The following is a 19058-nucleotide window of genomic DNA, read 5'->3' on the forward strand; positions in this document are numbered from 1 at the left end:
TGTAGCAGCATTTTGAACTAAGTAAAGACCATGAGACCTGAAGAGTCGAGATGAGGACATAATGGACACTTGACAGTATGCCACCGTTGCCCTGTTAATGTGTGTACTACGTTGGCATACAAAGAGAAAACAAGATCTTTCCTTAAATACACAACAGCAGACAACGCTAGGATAACTTTAATTCTTCGAAAGGTATTTCATATTGATTTTTTAATTTTAAATTTATGTTGTAACAAAAACTTTGAAATTTTAGTTATGAAATTATTGTAATTGTATTTTGAACTTAATGAATAATAATCTTTCAATTCACAAGTTGATTGATGAGCCGTAGAGAGAATAATTAAATATATGGGATGCCAGTGTCAACAAATATGAAGATGAGAGCACACATTGAATTGGGCCACGTTTCACTGTTCTAAAATTAACATTTGCGATACAAACAGCAGAATAAACGTTTTCCCCTCGTTCTTAAGTAGAGAGACCTTAATTTGGTTACGATTAAAGACAACAAATATTCATACAAAGGACGTTTAGGCCTTAAACACTGCAAGTAAAAAGGCTCTCCCTCACAACATACCATGGGGAACTTAGCCCATGGCATATTTCTGGGTCCAGCTTCTGGCGGTTGACTCGTACTTGTTCCTGTCTGTCTTGTACATGTGGGCGATTTCAGGGACCAAAGGATCATCAGGGTTTGGGTCAGTCAACAGGGAGCAAATTGAAAGCAACACCTAAAGGCGTAGGTATAGAAAGTAAACAATCTTTAGTAGCAGTTTAACATCTTCAATAAAGGAGCTATAGAATGGCTATACTTAAATGGAATATACATCAGGCAATTGTATCAGCCATACTGTTATCTACTTCATAATCCCAATCGTCATGCAAATCGGCTATTATATTCATAGCAGGAAAGACAATTAAGATTTCAGTATTAATTCATAGCCAGTTAAAGAGTTTACATCATCTTGTCATGTTCTTGTTAGGACATTAAAAAGAAAAAACTATGATAAGTGATAGCATCTAGTAAAACACCAATTTTTTAACAACAAAGTAACACATCATTAGATAATAGTCCCAAAAGGCCTTAATTCTTCTGAAATGGAATTTAGAGGGCTGCTTTCATCATGTGAAATTATTAAGAAACATACCTTGGAAATGGTCAAAGCAGGGCTCCACTGCTCCTTCAATATGTCAAGACAAATGCTTCCGTTGCTATTAATATTTGGGTGAAATACCTTTGTCCTGAATGCAACCTGTACAATATTCACAATCCATGAGCATGGACATCATGATTGAAATATATAATATATACTAGATAAGAGTATTGACCTAAAGAACCTATGGAACAAACTATAAGATTTAATCATGAATGGTTTTTAAATGCCAAATTGATTTATGATATTGAACTTATCCAGCTGACTCCACCTAAAACGAAGAGGATCATGTGCTGTTCTATACAGCATAGAAAATGTAAAGACAAGCATATTTTTCCCCTTACTGCCAAAGTTATTCCTCAAAAAACTTGAGATCAACAATTAACATTTTGATTATGTCAGTAAATAAGTGTTTAAGAATAAACATAGAATTGAAAACATTGAAGAAATTTTACATAATTAATTAGAACTTGATTTAATTACAAACCTTTGGTGGCTTAAAGGGATAATCCGGAGGGAAATGAATAGTGACTAGGAAAACACCTCCAGCATATGGACTGTCTGGAGGACCCATGATTGTTGCTTGCCAGTGAAACATATCCTCAGCAACAGGACCTGACACAGGAGGAAATCGTGGATAAGTACACATTAATTACAAATGCCAGAAACACAAGAACTAGATTCCCTAATCCTAACATGAAGAGTACAAGATTGTATCTACCGCACTATCAACTAGTAAGCTCATCTATGATAACCAACAACAAACTTTCAACAATTCACACCAGCTACATCATAATAATTCAAAGATTATAATAGTGCAAATAAGTTTATCTATTGGGCAACATTAATCATGGTCACCCTTCTACCAAAAAATAAAAGACATGGACATTGGGACACAGAAAAGGCTTGATTTCAAGACACTTGAATAAAAAAATAGCTTCAAAGATTCAGATAAGAGAAAGAAAAAAAAAAGAAGCAAATACTCAAAAATACCAGCGATCATATAGTTTGTTAAATTTGATAGGTGATGAACCAGACGCAGAAAAACAAGGATGCAGAAATTGCAACATTAATCAGTCCCCAAGCGAACCAATTCCAAATTTCTTCATACATAGGGTAGTCACTAAAGCAAACACGTGAGCCAATACCGTTTCCATTTCTACTACTTATCAAACGGTATATAGACAAAAAAATACACGTCAACACATGATTATATCCTATTTCGCTAAAACATAAAAGTGCTTTGACCGCAACTATGCTTTCCTCAACAATCCACGCCCACGTAGAATCCTCAATGACGAAATTACAAACACGCCGGTCGTAATAACACCTAGAGACTTTAAATATATGGAAGAAATAGCATAATCCATTCATTCACCTTTAGCATCACAGAGTCAATCGTTTTAAAGACATCAACGGCTATAGTTTCCATAACGAATATATAAACATCATCGCACACAAACACGAATATAAAATTCAAACATAAACAAATCAAAACAAAACAAAACAAAAACGAGGTATGAAAATTTAAAAAAACAAAAGAATAATTAAAAATGAAGATAAAGAGCTAGAGTACCGGCGCTGCAAGAGGTAGGAGGATCCTTCTGCAGATCCTTGAGCTCCTTCAAGATCCGCTTGGAAGCCATGGCCAAAACCTAACAAAAAACACAGAATCAGCTCAGATCTGAACAGATCACACCAGATCGGGTCAGATTGAAAGCGCAGAACGCAGAAAAAACACAGATCGAAAGCAACAGTTGGTGATATCCTCTTACCGATAAAGCAAGCACAGATCCTCCTTGCGCCTTGTTTGGATTTTTGAGGAACGAACACCAACAACAACGAGAGAGGGAAAGAAGGAGAGAGAAAGTGAAATAGGAGAAAAAAAATTGAAAGGGAAGAAAACAAAGAGGAGAAAGAAGCGTATGTGTATTTTGGAAGAAGGAAATGACTTTTTATAAATGTCTGGTGCGGCTTGGGAATCGATCCGCAACCTTTAACCCCGTCTCCGCTTTTTCTTTTTTTGATAATTATTGTTATTATTATATTATTTATTATTCGTTATCATAAACAATATTGTTATTTTTTAATTAATTTTAAAAAAATCTACTGCTAAATGCTGTAATGTATAATTATTTATTTTATTGAAATTGGGAGAGGGGTGTGTGGGACCTGGTTGGCGTTTTATGTACGAAATCCAATCCTTTTTTTCGCTGAGAGGTCAAAAAGTGGCACCCAAAATGAGCGGTCTTGAGCTTCGCCTCAGCTTCCCCTAACGCGGATTGGTTCATTGATTGGATCCCTCTGCCTCGCACGACGTCGTTTGGGTTTTATACTACATTGTGCGTTGCGTGCGACCATTACTTGTTAAAATTCTAAATGGTTCCTGAACCAATTTCGTTAATCAAATTTATCTGTTTTAGGTCGAGGATTCACTAATTGATACAATTGGAATTTCAAAAACAAATTTAGTGCTCCAAGTTAATTTAGTGTACTTATTTTTATCTTTTTTATTTCCTACGTTCGGGTGCCTTTTTAATTTACCAGTTCCCGCCCTTGGTTTCTTCGCCTTATGAAGTTGTTGACAGGGGCGGAGCTAGAAAAAATATTAGAGGGAAACTAAAATTATTTACACAATAAAATAATATTAAAATAAGTTTTGGAGGATAAACTGAAATTTAAATATAATTTACATGTAAAAAATTAAAATTAGGAGACCGTTGCCCACTTTCCCAGTATGTAGCTCCGCCTTGCAGCTGGTCTTTTCACCGCTTTGATTGTTCATTTGTTCCCGCTCTACGCTACTAAGGAGAACATAACGCAACCTTCTCTCTTTACTTGGCCATCTTTCATATCATGCATGTCTGTATCAACTATCAAGTTGCTTTCCTTTTTCACTAGTTGAACCACTTGAATGTTTTGCTTTTGTTTAATTGTTACTTGTTAGATTTTTTTTAAAGAGTTTCATTTTTTATGAATGCATATTAGTTGTTTTGCATTGTAATTAAATTAAGCTAAATATTTGTTTTTGTAAAATTCTTGAGTTAATGGTAATTGAGTAAAAAAATTATTCTTATGTGATAATATAATTAAATGTTGAAGTAAAGTTTACCGTGCAAAGAAAATAAATTAGCCACTGGATCACAAAATATTTTGAGTTAAATTGCATTTAAGTACATTAAATTTTAAAAGCATTGGAATGTTTATATGAATCAAATGAAGAAACTTCAAATATACTAAAGATATGATTTTTAATATATTAGCAAAATTCTAGAAGCAGTAATGACTTTAGTTTTTGGGACGTGAAAGTGAGAAAATGAGATGAAATTCAAAGCATGCAATGATCAGCCGCCCAAAAGCGCGGGGTGGCTACGTAGGAGCCAGCTGGACAACTCAGCCAGCCAGGTCACAGTTTCTTCCACGTGGGGTCCACCTCCACCTCCACCCGCATCGCATTCATCTCTGATCACTCTCCACTTTCGACGCCACCACTCCACCGATCCTCACACGCAACTTCACGATGCAGGACCTTCACGAAAACGACGACATTCAAGATCAAGTTTCCGATCCGCTTCAACTTCAACCCAAACCGGACTCTCCAAAACCCACCAAGCTCTCAGAAGGAGACCACATCCACGTCGGTGCTCACCCTTTCATGATGGACGTCTTGCGCAAACAAGGTTCCTCTTCGTAATTTCCAATCTCACGGATTCGTTTCCCTAATCTACAAATCCTCAATGTAATTTCATATTTTTGGCAGGGGATCAAGCGGTTCTGTTTGCCGATAAGGTTTTGAAGGTCACAGGATCGGGGAAGATGAAGAGCCGCATTCTTATAGCAACCGATTTCGCGATCTACATTTTCGATCTGGAGACCAATTCGCTGAAGCGGAGGATAGCGCTTGCGGCGGTTGATAAGATATGTATGAGTGAACTGATCGACCACTTCTTCGTCGTTGTAATCCCGACGGAGTATGATTTGCTGCTTGTTAGCACTCGCAAGAGCGAAATAATCACTGCCTTTGTTGAAGCCACCATAAAAGCTTCTGATTATGAACTCGAAGTTGTTTCTTCCAATAAGTAAATTTCGAATTCGCTTTTTTGTTTTTATTATTGCTTTGCGTATGGTGAATTTTATGTAACGTGTTTCTAACCGTGATACTGGAAAATGTTTCCAATGTTGTGTAACGTATTGATGCCTTTCTTGTTTGGATTGCAACTTTGGGAGTGATTCTATTTTAGTCTCTAAGGACATTTAGAAGTTCAAGCAATTCTACATTTGGGAATTTTATGATCTGATAAAGATGAAATGATCTTTTGTTTTCGCAATTTTTTATATTTGTTTGTCATGGGTTACTTTGTTGAGCTGCATTGGCTTTTGATATGATGCTACTGATTGAAGTTTTACTTTACCTTGCACCACGTATAAGTATAACAAAGAGAAGGCCAGCAGGGCAATGTACTATTCCAACTGTTTCGTTGTTCTTCATCTTGGAATTATAAGATTTGGATGGTTATCTTGATGCTTACTGAAAAGGAAAACTCTTTCTGGTTGTAAATGAGAATGAGTTCTACTATTCTAGTAGTTTAGTTTTGCCATTTAACAGTCATCCCCGATTCATATATCCTAACTCCTCTGGCATTTCATTTTGTTTTTCATTTGGTTCATGCATTTCCCACAAATATATATCCAGAATGTCCATCCCATTATCCAAATTATGTTGCCCTAAACTCGTCCAGTTTTGCCTTCACGTGCATTCTCAGTACCTGGACTTAAGAAGTTGTTAGGTAGTTTGTTTCTATGTACTGAGACAGAGACTGAGAGACTGAGACTCAGTATTGTGTTTGTTAGTTCAGAGACTAGTACTAAAATTTCTGTCTCTGTCTCTAAAATTTCAGTATTTCAGTACCTCCAAAAAATAGGGACGCAGGGGACTGAAATTTTTAGAGATGGAGACTGAAACTTTAATAACATTTTATACCTAAAATACTTTCATTTCAATTAATTAATTCTAATTTTACCCTTTGTACAAATTAAATTAGAGTTTCATTCTTGTTTCAATTCCTGTCTCTCATTTTGTACCAAACAGAATACTGAGATTTGTTTCAATCCCTGTCTCTTAGTCTTTGTCTCTCAGTCTCAGTCTTTCTGTCTCTGTCTCTCCACCAAACGCTACCTTAGGGACGTATTAACTGAAACCATCTTACGAAATTTTACTAACAGCAAGTTCAAAATGGGTCTACTAATTTTCATTGAGTGTTCTGTGCTGTCTGAATTTCTGTTTTATTGTTGTAAAATCTGGTGACCATTATTATATTTAGCTTTTGTGAAACTTTCTGGTTTTAAATTGTAATTTCTTTGTAGGTTTGAGTATAATGCAGCAGCTGACTTGGTGAAGGAACTCGAATTTGAAGAAGTTGAAGGTATGTAGCAAAAGAAAATCCAATTCATTTTTTCGTTTTTTGTTTGGGGAGGGGAAGGGGGTGAACAATGATGTTGATTGCAGAGTTCTTCTATGTCTCTCCTTTTTATTTATTTATTTATTTTTTCCTTCTTTTTTTCTTTGAAATTTCAGGGGGTGTGAAAACAAGAATTATGAGGAAGTGAATTGTGGTTTGCATTTTCCTTAGGATGTCTGTAAACTTAGTAGGGCATACTTACAGGTAATTAGCTTTTCCTTTCAAATGTTAATTCAACCACTCTTCTGATAGAAAAAGAATCTATATTCTGTAAGTTTTTACCTTGAAACCAGATTCAGCTGGATGTATGAAATATTGAAATGTGATTATATCAATTTTTTTACAGCTAAAAATGCAAGCATTAGCTGCTCGCCCCCCTATATCTGTTCTGCTTTTTTCTTTTACATAGACGTTGGCATTTTGGTAGTCTAGTACTACCCACTATGTTGATGTTAAATTCACCGCAGTTTTTCATATCCCCACCCCATAGCAGAGTTTTAGTTTTCATTGGCCTGATATCATCTGTGAAGTTGCAATTTGCAAACGCGGTTGATATATGCTGAAGTGAAATCTGAAGTGACTGGAAACAAAGCCTTTACAAATAGTATACACGGGGATAAAAGTAAAACTAATATTATTCGTTGTAGGATCCACTATTGAGAGATGTACCTATTCATGTTACTTTGAAAAATTCAGAATATATAACTAATAGCATAATTTTTGATACAGAATGAGCAGGCGCCTGAGTACCTTACTATTTAGTCAAAATAATAATAATAATAATAATAATAATAATAATAATAATAATAATAATAATAAAACAAATAAAATAAAATAAAATTGTCAAGACTTATAATCAGTCCTTATGGGTGATGGTCCAAATCAGAGAACAAGGTGATTCCTCAGCCCCAAGTAAAATGGGATAAATGATAAGTATTCTTTCACGTTCTCTTATTTGCATGATTTAGAGTTTTTATCACCATATCTTCGCCACTGTAAAGCTTCCATTACGTTATTACTATTAACAATTTAACACACGAAAAGAAAAATTCCCTGACTACACGATACAATATGGAATATAATAGCCACTACCAGCTAAATCCGATAGCTTAAATCAGCACTAAATAATTATCTTACTAAATTCATAGACCCGCTTGATCAAATTCCACTTCCCCGAGTTAAGAATCAAGTTGAAACTGAAACGTTGATTGAATTACATTGTAGAAGTAAACAATTAACTATTGACCAATACCTAAAAAAGAGAGAGGAGAGGGGGGGTGGATGGAGAATCTCACTGTGGGACCGATGTAGAAGCCACCATCATGTCAACTGCATAAGTTGTTGGAGTAGAAACTTCTGATCTAGATCCAGTGGAAGGTGGATTTCCAGTGTTTACACGACGAATTTCCTCCATCATTCTCACCACCTCTGTCATTTTCGGTCTCTGATCCGGTATTCTTGAGGCACAAGCCATCCCTATTTGCAGCATCTCCACCATTTCTTCCTCTATATTTGGATACCTCAGAAGCTCCACATCAAACACCTCTGCAGTCCATTCTTCTCTGACCACAGAATTCACCCATCTAACCAAATGCATAACTTCCTCGCCTCCGGCATCAGGTACTGGTGACTTCCCTGTCAGAAGCTCGAGTACTAGGACCCCGAAAGCATAGACATCAGATGCATGTGTTGATTTTCGGGTGTCAGTTACTTCTGGGGCACGGTATCCAGCAGCACGTGTTGCAGGTGCAGGCAATGGACTCATCAGGGTTGCCAAACCAGTGTCCGATACACAACCGTATCCTTGTGAGTTGAGGAAGATGTTTGAGGCTTTTATGTTTCCATGAACTAGTTTCCCTCCGTGTTGAGCATGGATGTGAGCAATGGCTCTTGCTGCGCCTATTGCGATTCTTAGACGGCTCTCCCAGTCTAAAGGGATTCTTCCTTCCCCTCTTTTTCCTGCATAATGTAGATGGAATATCATACTTGAGATTAGCCACTTCTCTAGGATCCAACTTTGCTATAGTGATAAAAAATATCATACTTGCCATTGAGTTACAGCAGTAATAAAATTAAAATTAATTTGAGGATAAAATGTTCAGTTTTTCTTAATTACCTCAGACTTAGCTTAACAGAACAAGGCTCATGAAGTTGCACTAAACAGCTAGTTTGTTAAGACAAAGGCATGGTTAAAAAGAAGACAATTCCTGTTAAAAGACACTCCCTCCATCTCCTATTATCTGTCACTGAAGAAACATTGAGGATGTACAAAAATGTGACAGTGACAGATAAAAAAGAATAGAGGGAATAGCTGAAAAGCAACAAACATAACCTGTTGGGAAGAATTATAGAAACTCATATCATTTAACTACAAGTTTTCAGATAAAGAGAGGATGAAAGGTTCAGCATACCATGCAACAATGCAGAAACGCTGCCTTGTTGATAGAAATCATATACTATGAGTTTCTCCTCCTTTGAGTAGTAATATGCCCTTAATGCATCCACATTGTCATGCTTAATTCTCCCCACAATTTCCATTTGCTGTTCAAATTCTCTTTTTCCAGCTGTAACCTCTTTCAACCTCTTCACCACCACTGTGGTATTCTCATCTAGAGAAGCCTTATATGTCATGCCGAATGTCCCCTTTCCTAGAATCTCAGCAGAAGCTCTCAGTAGATCCTCTAAGTCAAATGCAAGACTGCAACCTTCAAAGAACACAATCTTGTTCTTGTCCTGAGACTCTTGGCTGTCAGAAGATTGCTTCTTCAGAGGAACTTCTTTTTTCTTGGACTCAACGGGTAGCTCATTTTCGTTGTTTTTCCCATACATGCACGCAATCATGAAGGCTGCAACCACAGCAAATCCAAGCACACAAGCACCAATTATGATAGCCAACAGCGTTTGCTCGCTGATCCTGATGTGTTTCTTCTTAGCTGGTTGATCATTGGGCGGTTGCAGGGGAATTGCAGGGGAAAGGGCATTTCCATAGGTAAGATTATTGTTACCAGCAAAGTCTCTAATTGGAAATCTAAGAAGGGATTTAGGAACAACACCACTAAGATTATTGTTTGCCAAATCAAGCTCTTTGAGACTAGGAATATTGAGATCTGGTATTTCACCAGAAAGTGAATTGTTGGCAAGGATTAATGATTCGAGATGAGTCATATTCGAAATTGAAAAAGGTATGGTACCATTGAAAAAGTTGTTAGATAAATTCAATATTGTAAGACTATTCCAAACTGAGAAATTCAATGGCAGAGGGCCAGAAATCTTGTTGGATTGGAGATAGAGGCTTGTTAAGTTCTTCAGCTCAGAGAAATCATTAGGGAAAGGACCAGTTATACCATTTGAATGAAGACTCAGAATCTGAAGCGCTGAAAGTTGACCAAGAGTGTTGTTTGGGATTTGACCACTTAATCCGGCCGCTGGCAACCGGAGCGCGATAACTCTGGACCGGCCGGCGTTGCATGTTACTCCTCTCCAGCTTGTGCATACAGAAGAGTTCTCATTCCAGTTGAGATTATAAGGGTGGTTCATGTTGTGAAGGAAATCAAGCAAGGCTTGTTTGTCTTCCACTGGCTCAGCTCCAACAATGAACAAAATTGATGCTGAGAAAATGAACAAGAGGCATAACTTCTTGTCCATTTTCTTGGTTTGAAGATCAACAGTTCTTTACAAGTTCCTCAAAATGTTGGCAAAATCTACATGAAAAATGAAATGATAACAATAGAGTATTAGAGAATTCAAGAGTTGCAATTGATATCTATCCAAATGTGAATCACAGACAAAGAAGTATGATGCTTATTTGAGTGTAAGCTACGCATTTCAAATATATGATCTTTTTCCTTCTTTTTTTTTTTTTTGCTATTTTATAAGTGTGTGACTTAAGAGGCTAATTAACACTATATATTATTATTAAGTTTCTTGTTAGTCAAATTAAGCTGCTCATGTTTGACATGGAATTAACATCACTAAAAGTTTTCTTTCTGTTCCCCTACCCTTTGGGACTCCCTAATGACTGCAGCAAAATAGATGAAAAAAAAAAACAACTTTGGAACTAAATAAATGTTTGATTAAACTGTTGACCAAGATTGTGACGTAAATATGTAAGATAAAAAATAAAAAAAAGGGAAAAAAGAATACTTACAACTCATCTCTAGATCCCAAAATTCATCAATAACAAGAAAAAGTGATGAATAAGATTTGTGGGGGTGGGGGGTTATCAAGAAAACCATACTACATGATTATATACTGGTCCATACGGTTTCAGAAGCAGTTAAAGATTTGTGGAAATCCAAGGCAATTGTATCATAGCAATGATGGTTGGTGTATTGGTAGTGATGGAAGATGAGCTGTATAAGCCTTGGAAGAACAGCAGCAGATCACATGCACAATTGAAGTAAGAGAAACTCAATTCAGTAATCATTAAGAAACCAGCACACAAATGATTATTATTTTATGCCGCATAAATAGGAGGGTGCATATGGAGGACCCATTACTCTAATTAAACAAATATAGAACCTTATATATAGCTATATAGGTGTTTTTTTTTTTCTATAATAGAGAGAAAATAGATTTTTTTTTTTGTCTCTGGCTATTTGTGTGAAAGACAAAGTAATTCTTTATAATTTAAAAATATCTAATCCATTTATAATTATTTAAATAATTGGTCTAAATAATTTTTGTAAACAGTAACTTATTAATATGTCAGGGATTACTTAGACTAATTGATTGGAAATCGAATATGAATTTTCAAATTGTGAATAATTACTTTATTTTCAAATAAATGATCAGGTATCAAAAAGAGTATTTTTTTTATAATAAATATTCTATAAGTAATGTTTCTTTTTTGTTTTCTAATTTCTTAAGCCTAATTTACACGTTATGTGACTATTGGGATGTTTAATTTATTAAATTCTAGGGAAAAAAATTTCAGTCAAAGAATCATCGTTCAATGGGAGGAAACATTTTTAATTAGTAATACTAATCAAAATGGTAGGTCAGACTGGTTAGTTTGCTATAGTATTCTTCTTCAGTTTGTTTTACCAAACTACCAGTAATTAGTGTGCTTATAGTATATAAATTGAAAATATAATTGCGTTGACACTGGATGATATTGTTAATCCACCAAAAGAGAGGGATTATTTTAAATTTGTTGATGTTAGGCACAGCAAGTTGCTGCCGCCTACAAAGCTCAAGTAAAGCCACTAAATCACGAAAACTGGATCATACAACATGAAATAATAATAATAATAATAATAATAATAATAATAGTATTATTATTATTATTTCTATCACATAGATTGATCCTTTCATCTATGTATATTGAATAAATAAGCTGCTAACAAATATTATTATAAGATAATTAAATAAAAAAATATTCCAATAAAATAAATTAGTCTCCTTTTAAAATAACAGCAAAACGATCAATCTACCTACCTAACGAAATTAATTCTCAATAACTTCTAAAAGAAAAGTTCGTTAAAAAACAAAGTGTTAATCTAAAATTTTTTAGGATTAATTTAAATATTTTAATTAATAAAAAATTGTTTGTGTATAATTTTGGAACTCTCGTAATAATGCATGGGATATGCAGACAAAGGAAAAGTCTAGGGGGCCAGCAGTTTTATTGAATTTTGGCCAGCATGTAACTAGCAGAGGAAGGTGAGCCATTGGATGAAATCTCACATCAATCTCACACCATCAAATCATCATTGATGGCTAGTTGATGGCTAACAATCACAAAAATTGCTGGCCCCCTAGCATTGCTCGCAGACAAATTCTTCAACCTTAATAATTGGTTGGGAGAGTTATTAGGAGAAAAATCGAGACATATATTCAGCGATTAATTTCCAACCACTAAGGGTTACTAAACAATAAACATCCTCAAAATAATTGAATACAAATAGATGATACTCTAAAGCAATTTAATACAAAAGGATATCGAGTGTATGTTAAAGTCAATTTATCATGCCTAAATTGGTCAATGAGAGCTTCATTAGTTCATGAGAATGTGATTTGAGAGCAGTTAAAAGTTAAAATGAAAAGTTTACTTTACTACTAGCACGAATATATTATTATTGTTATTTTTATGACAATAATTTATATTCGACTATGCTTTTGTCCCACCAAATTGCATAAGCTCAAGTAATAAAATACAACTAATTAAAATATATTATCACTGTAACCACAAGAATGAATAGTGCTCTGATCTTTTCTATTCTTAAATAAAGGGTGTGGGCAGGGGTGGATGTTAGTTCTTGGTGATAGAAAAGTGTGCTCCTTAAAAGTCAAATAACTTTGCATGAATTGTTCCCTTGTTATCATATATTTACGAATATTAATATGTTTTAAATAATATATAATATCTAAATATAAAAAATAATAGTAATCGATAAAGGATTATTCTGGTGGAACTTTAGGCCTTGACAAATGCACGGGACTCAAAACAAGCCAAAAGAATAATGTGTAAAAATTTAAATATATATTCAATTTTTAAAAACATAAAAATTTAAAAAAATTAAAACCTTTTTTTTATTTAGTATTAAAAGAACAATTAAAAAAGATCTAAAATTTTCAATTGTTTTTCTAACTACTTCTTATGAGAAGCTATCTAAAAATAATGTGATGTAAGATGCAACATATACCTTAATGACAACATTGAGTTGCATGTCTCATGCTCCCATTTGACTAAGACACCGGGAATGAGTTGGGTTTAGATTTGTCATAAGGGTTTTAATTTTTGCAACCTGTAAGAAGCATTTTCTTTTTATTTTTTGAATTTTATGTTGCATCATACTCATTTGTTCATTTTAACTAAATCAATTTGTATTATTTTTATACATATTTAATAAAAAAAAAACAAAAAATCAAACGCCGCGCCACGCCACGTCACTACCTATAGTCTTTAGTCGCTATGTTTTATAGCAATAATTACTATATTTTCGTGTATTATCACATTAATGACACGATTAAATATACTACTAGTTGGTAATTACAAACGACCATTTAAGATTTAAGGATGTCAACTAAATTTAAGACTTCTTGTAATGAATTCTCAGAATGTAATAACAGCCCTTCGTGGTTGGTGACATGAGAATCGTAACTCCACGTGGCTCCTTATGATTGGCTAGACCGAAAAGGCGCGCGAGATATCGGCAGAAAGAAACCCAACTGGGAGATCAGAGATGCATATCACGCAAACTAAAAATTGAAGAAATCGAAAAACGAGAAAATACAAGAGAAGATAAGAACATGAGATACAGAGAGAGAGAGCGCGCATTTACTTACAGGCACAGCACATCATACTTACATTACATAAACCCTAGCTCGAAAATATCGCGATAAATCGGAAACAAATTATTGAAATCTGCGACCTCCGATTATCTCTCCGTCGAGAAAGACCAATCTCTTTCTCTCTCACTTCGTAAGCTCCTAATTTATCGCTAATCTCATATTCTTTTCCTGAACCATGTCATCAGCATCTCTTTTCCCTTTTAATTTGCTTTAAATGTTGAATTATTCTCTGTGTCTTTTCCACCTTAAATTTTATCTTCGCAAGTGTTAAAATTCGAGATTTGATTATTAGATTTTATAAGATTTAGTACATTTTTATAGGAAGAGTCAATGAAGATTTTTAATTAAGTTTGATTTGATTATTAATTACATTACATTGTTCCATCTGGTAACATGTTTGATTTAATGCTTTAAGATGGAAAGGAAGATTTACAATATGTTGTGGAACTCTATTGTGTATCTTTTGAGGAAGTTCACTAATGCACTGAGTTCATAATTCAATTTTGTTGTTGCTTTCCTTATTGAATGCTCATGATCCATTATATGTGCTGTGTTTCTAATGAGATTCTTCTTTTGTTTTGTATTGTTTGGTCATCTTTTCATGCAGGGTTTTCATACATCCAGAAGAGTTACTGCATCCTAAGTAAGCTCAGTTTCTGATTTTCATTCTATCTATTTGTTGAAATGTAATGGATGCTGATAGTATCATTAGTGAAGCTAGGATTATAGGAACATGGTTATCAAACTCTCGAGTTAATTGGTAAACTCGTAACAAGTTTACAAGTTTAGATCCCCCCCCCCCCCCCCCCCCCCCTCCCCCCTATGTCTACCTTATGAGTTTACATTCTGAATTCTACAATTATGGTTAACCTAAGCTCCAATAATTTATATTTCAATTTATATTTTGTACTTTTGAAAAATTTTGACAACCCTACTCTTAGTTTCTTTGATGTTTGATGTAAATGAAGTACTTTTTTTTTATATTGTATAAATGAAGTACTTTAAGCAGAAAGGAAGAAAGAACATTTCGGCATATACACTGTATTGAATCTTTTTTTCCCCTCTTAAAATTACCTTGTAGTGGTTCGAGAAAAAGATGTCTGTTGGGAATATGCAGATAAATTAGATGGAAACAAAGTCAGGTGCAAATTCTGCCAGAGAGTTCTTAATGGTGGTATTAGTAGGTTGAAGCATCATTTGTCTAGATTTCCAAGTAAAGGGGTAAATCCATGTAGCAAGGTCAGAGATGATGTTACAGATAGAGTAAGGGCTATAATAGCAACAAAGGAAGAAGTCAAAGAAACTTCAAGTGTGAAGAAGCAGAAACTAGCGCTAGCAGTAGCAGAGGTTAAGTCTCCCAGTAATATGTCCGCAAATAAAGCTCTTACATCTATGGATGCACCATCCTCTGCTGTGAAGATTTTCCCTACTAGCAATCCTTTGACGCCATCCTCTGCAAACAACCAAGAAAATGCAGAGAGAAGCATTGCCCTGTTCTTTTTTGAGAATAAGCTAGACTTCAGCGTTGCGCGATCTTCATCCTATCAATTGATGATTGATGCAATTGCGAAGTGTGGTCCTGGATTTACAGGTCCATCAGCTGAAGTCCTGAAAACAACATGGTTGGAACGGATAAAATCAGAAGTGGGCTTACAGTCGAAAGATGTTGAGAAAGAGTGGGCGACCACAGGTTGTACCATTATTGCAGATACATGGACTGATTATAAGTCCAAGGCCATGATTAATTTCTTAGTCTCATCACCATCCAGGACATTTTTCCACAAAACTGTGGATGCCTCTGCATATTTCAAGAATACAAAATGGCTTGCCGATCTTTTTGATTCTGTAATTCAAGAGTTTGGCTCAGACAATGTTGTGCAGATCATCATGGATAGTAGTTTTAACTACACTGGCATTGCTAATCATATTGTGCAGAACTATGGAACTATATTTGTATCTCCTTGTGCTTCTCAGTGTTTGAATCTAATACTGGAGGACTTCTCCAAGGTAGATTGGGTTACTAGATGTATTTTACAAGCACAAACCATATCAAAGTTAATATACAACAATGCCTCATTGCTTGATCTTATGAAGAAGTTCAGTGGAGGCCAGGAACTTATTAGGACTGGGATCACGAAATCTGTATCAACTTTCCTGTCTTTACAGTCTATGTTGAAGCTAAGAACAAGATTGAAGCTTATGTTCCACAGCCCTGAATATGCCTCAAACACTTCATATGCAAACAAGCCACAGACTCACTCTTGTATTACAATTGCTGAAGATGGTGATTTCTGGAGGACAGTTGAAGAGTGTGTGGCTATCTCTGAGCCTTTTTTGAAAGTTTTGAGGGAAGTATCGGAAGGGAAACCAACTGTAGGTTCGATATATGAATTAATGACCAGGGCAAAGGAATCAATTAGAACATATTACATAATGGATGAGAACAAATGCAAGACATTCTTAGATATAGTAGACAAAAAGTGGCGTGACCAACTGCATTCTCCTCTACATGCAGCTGCAGCCTTTTTGAACCCCAGTATCCAATACAATCCTGAAATAAAGTTCCTTTCCTCGATAAAAGAAGACTTCTATAAGGTTCTGGAGAAATTACTTCCCGTGCCAGATATGAGGCGTGATATCACCAATCAAATCTATACTTTTACAAAGGCTCATGGGATGTTTGGTTGTAGCCTAGCAAAGGAGGCAAGAAGCACAGTTGCTCCATGTAAGTTCTGCCCACTGAACCATTTTGTTTCAAAGGGAGCCAATTTTGTTTCTTTTATTTTTTTTCTCCTTCTATCTGTTCTTTTTTAAGCTGCATAATTTTCCCACCTGCAAATTTGATAGAGAGGAGGGTATAAGGGCTGATTAAGGATTAAACTTTGGATAAAGAAAATCATGTGTTTTAGGGGTTAAATTTGCCCCAAATTTCCTCCAATTCTAGCAGGTTTTCATCTTTTCATTTGGGAATACTAGCCTTGTTAAGTTTTGAAAAAAAAATGCAGTTTTTTGTGTTCATTGACAGTGAAAAGTTCTATGATTTGTCTAGGATTAATTGCCTGAAGTTTGCCTGGGGTGTATATCTACAAAGCTACTAAGCCTAACTTGAAACAAAATATGGATTTTTCATACATGCCTAGTTTTATTGAGTGCTAGACCCTGTAAATTGTTGGCTCTCAGGGTCTTAACTACTGTGATTTATATGCTGAAGCAGCATCAATGCTGTGTTTCCCAGTCTGATGCTTTACCTTTGGCGATGGATAAATCATGATTTCTTTTATCTGCAAATTCTTTGCTTATTCATTGTAGGGCTTTGGTGGGAACAATATGGCGACTCTGCCCCCGGGTTGCAACGGGTTGCCATTAGAATACTAAGCCAAGTCTGTAGTACCTTCTCTTTTCAGAGGCAGTGGAGCACGTTCCGGAAGATTCACTCGGAGAAGAGGAACAAGATTGATAGAGAAACATTGAATGACCTTGTTTACATAAACTACAATCTCAAGTTGGCAAGGCAGATGAAAGCAAAGTCTTCAGAAGTTGATCTGCTTCAAGTTGATGATATTGACATGACTTCTGAGTGGGTGGAGGAGAATGAAACTGCAAGTCCAACTCAGTGGTTGGATCGTTTCGGTTCAGCCTTGGATGGCAGTGATCTTAATACAAGACAGTTTGGTTCTTCCATATTTGGAGCAAATGACCCCATATTTGGGCTGTAGCATATTTTGTAGCCATGTAGGAATTGCAATGTATATGTATATTTCAAGTGATATGAATGTGAAGACATGGCTAATAGTCAATTAGCTCGCCATTTCTCGCCATGTAGGATAAGTAATTAATGTATTGTTATTGTTATATTAAGATATACAAGTCAAACTTGCTTCACCTGTGTTTTGTGAGTTGCAAAATGTAGAAATTATCAAGCCTTAGGCTGACGGGCAACTCTTAGTAAAAATAGAATTTTAGTTTTGATGCGACTTTCATTTTAATTTATTTATACAGCCTTGTTGGCCAGTGCTTAATTATACCTAGTGATTAGAAATTGTGTAAGCAATCTAAAAAGTTAGAAGATATTTTTTTACGGGCCTGCTACACATACAAGTCTACAAGCATACAAGTTGGCTCAGCCCAAAGAGAACTCACGCGCATGAAGAGGATAACATGACGCGTCAAAATCACGCGCTCAACACTCAAACGGTTACGTATGGCAGACTCTTCCACTTCTTCCACTTCTTCCACTTCTCAAGGCGCTTTGAAAACAAGGAAACACTCCCATTTTCGAGCAAAAATCAAAGTTCAAAATATACAAATCGTTGTTCGAAACCTCCATCAAAACACCATCAAACTCTCCGTGAAGAATCTGAAGAGAAAACAAAGCAACAATACTTAACGTAAGTCCATTAAGATTCCTGTATATTTTACTTTTCTTCTACGTCGTTCTTCTAGGGTTTACTATTATTCTTGCTTCTTTGTTACAATGTTCTAAGTTCTACGTCGTTCTTCTAAGTTCTACGTCGTTCTACGTTGTTGTTCTAAGTTCTCCTGCTATTGTTGTTGATTTTTGGGGGTTTATTCCGTAGATTGGGGGTGTATACTGCTTAACCTTGTAATGTGGCTTGCTATTGAAGCATGGTTGAGTGATATCTGACTAATATCTATACGTATGTATCTGAATAATATCTATGGGTGTATCTCACTGTTATTAATGGGTGTATCTTGCTGATATCTTTGGGTGTATCTAAATAATATCTATGGGTGTATCTCACTGTTATCAATGGGTGTATCTTGCTGATATCTTTGGGTGTATTTGACTCATATATATGGGTGTATCTTACTGTTATCAATGGGTGTATCTTATTGTTATTAATAGGTGTATTCTGTCTCATATATATGGGTGTATATTACTGATTTCTTTAGGTGTATTGTTCGTTTCAGAGAAAATGCCAGCAAGAAACCAAACAAAAGACCTCAAGTGTGCCACACATCTCCTGAGTGATAAGTTTAGAAATATGACTGAGGAGAAGAAGGCGATTGTGAGGGATCTCGGATTTGGTGGCTTGATGCACATCCCACCACTAAGGGTGGATCACCAACTCTTAAGGGAGCTGGCAAACAACTTCAAACTTGGGGAGAACAAACTGAAGACAGGATA

General features: G+C 35.5%; 4 protein-coding genes across 5 annotated transcripts; 2 read left to right on the top strand and 2 right to left on the bottom strand.

Moving 5' to 3' along the window:
• Nucleotides 1-317: 317 nt before the first annotated feature.
• LOC130944137 (ubiquitin-conjugating enzyme E2 10) lies at nt 318-3184 on the bottom strand. Its single transcript, XM_057872310.1, has 5 exons — nt 2930-3184; nt 2731-2809; nt 1642-1769; nt 1149-1253; nt 318-731 (listed from the first exon to the last, which is right to left on the bottom strand). The coding sequence occupies exons 2-5, from the start codon at nt 2798-2800 to the stop codon at nt 588-590; spliced, it is 447 nt and encodes a 148-aa protein (XP_057728293.1). The 5' UTR covers nt 2801-2809; nt 2930-3184; the 3' UTR covers nt 318-587.
• A 1311-nt stretch (nt 3185-4495) lies between these two features.
• Nucleotides 4496-7283, top strand: LOC130944512 (uncharacterized). The gene is made up of 4 exons (XM_057872860.1): nt 4496-4834; nt 4915-5233; nt 6519-6577; nt 6730-7283. Exons 1-4 carry the CDS (start codon nt 4675-4677, stop codon nt 6759-6761), a joined length of 570 nt encoding a protein of 189 aa, XP_057728843.1. The 5' UTR covers nt 4496-4674; the 3' UTR covers nt 6762-7283.
• Nucleotides 7284-7536: 253 nt separating this feature from the next.
• LOC130944511 (probable inactive receptor kinase At4g23740) lies at nt 7537-11064 on the bottom strand. The gene is made up of 3 exons (XM_057872859.1): nt 10761-11064; nt 9025-10314; nt 7537-8572 (listed from the first exon to the last, which is right to left on the bottom strand). The coding sequence occupies exons 2-3, from the start codon at nt 10256-10258 to the stop codon at nt 7905-7907; spliced, it is 1902 nt and encodes a 633-aa protein (XP_057728842.1). The 5' UTR covers nt 10259-10314; nt 10761-11064; the 3' UTR covers nt 7537-7904.
• Nucleotides 11065-13788: 2724 nt separating this feature from the next.
• LOC130946473 (uncharacterized) lies at nt 13789-17791 on the top strand. 2 transcript variants are annotated; one of them, XM_057875233.1, is made up of 4 exons: nt 13789-14039; nt 14517-14552; nt 14991-16634; nt 17219-17791. In XM_057875233.1, coding segments are annotated over exons 2-4 (2052 nt in total). In that variant the 5' UTR covers nt 13789-14039; nt 14517-14551; the 3' UTR covers nt 17626-17791. The 2 variants fall into 2 exon arrangements, with proteins under 2 accessions (XP_057731216.1, XP_057731215.1); XM_057875232.1 differs by lacking the exon at nt 13789-14039 and having other exon boundaries at nt 14180-14552.
• Nucleotides 17792-19058: the final 1267 nt, after the last annotated feature.

Source organism: Arachis stenosperma, chromosome 8 (assembly GCF_014773155.1).
Source record: "Arachis stenosperma cultivar V10309 chromosome 8, arast.V10309.gnm1.PFL2, whole genome shotgun sequence".
Lineage (NCBI taxonomy): Eukaryota > Viridiplantae > Streptophyta > Magnoliopsida > Fabales > Fabaceae > Arachis > Arachis stenosperma.

What these genes read in the sequence shown, in the direction of transcription:
- LOC130944137 (XM_057872310.1), bottom strand. Translation starts at nt 2,800, where the DNA reads ATGGCTTCCAAGCGGATCTTGAAGGAGCTCAAGGATCTGCAGAAGGAT. An exon ending in TCCTACCTCTTGCAGCGCCG is followed by an intron (nt 1,770 to 2,730) that starts GTACTCTAGCTC and finishes CTCCTGTGTCAG; the next exon opens with GTCCTGTTGCTGAGGATATG. An exon ending in ATCCCTTTAAGCCACCAAAG is followed by an intron (nt 1,254 to 1,641) that starts GTTTGTAATTAA and finishes AATATTGTACAG; the next exon opens with GTTGCATTCAGGACAAAGGT.
- LOC130946473 (XM_057875232.1), top strand. Translation starts at nt 14,435, where the DNA reads ATGCTCATGATCCATTATATGTGCTGTGTTTCTAATGAGATTCTTCTT. An exon ending in GAAGAGTTACTGCATCCTAA is followed by an intron (nt 14,553 to 14,990) that starts GTAAGCTCAGTT and finishes ATTACCTTGTAG; the next exon opens with TGGTTCGAGAAAAAGATGTC. An exon ending in AAGAAGCACAGTTGCTCCAT is followed by an intron (nt 16,635 to 17,218) that starts GTAAGTTCTGCC and finishes TATTCATTGTAG; the next exon opens with GGCTTTGGTGGGAACAATAT.
- LOC130944511 (XM_057872859.1), bottom strand. Translation starts at nt 10,258, where the DNA reads ATGGACAAGAAGTTATGCCTCTTGTTCATTTTCTCAGCATCAATTTTG. An exon ending in CGTTTCTGCATTGTTGCATG is followed by an intron (nt 8,573 to 9,024) that starts GTATGCTGAACC and finishes TACATTATGCAG; the next exon opens with GAAAAAGAGGGGAAGGAAGA.
- LOC130944512 (XM_057872860.1), top strand. Translation starts at nt 4,675, where the DNA reads ATGCAGGACCTTCACGAAAACGACGACATTCAAGATCAAGTTTCCGAT. An exon ending in GAAGTTGTTTCTTCCAATAA is followed by an intron (nt 5,234 to 6,518) that starts GTAAATTTCGAA and finishes ATTTCTTTGTAG; the next exon opens with GTTTGAGTATAATGCAGCAG. An exon ending in CGAATTTGAAGAAGTTGAAG is followed by an intron (nt 6,578 to 6,729) that starts GTATGTAGCAAA and finishes TTGAAATTTCAG; the next exon opens with GGGGTGTGAAAACAAGAATT.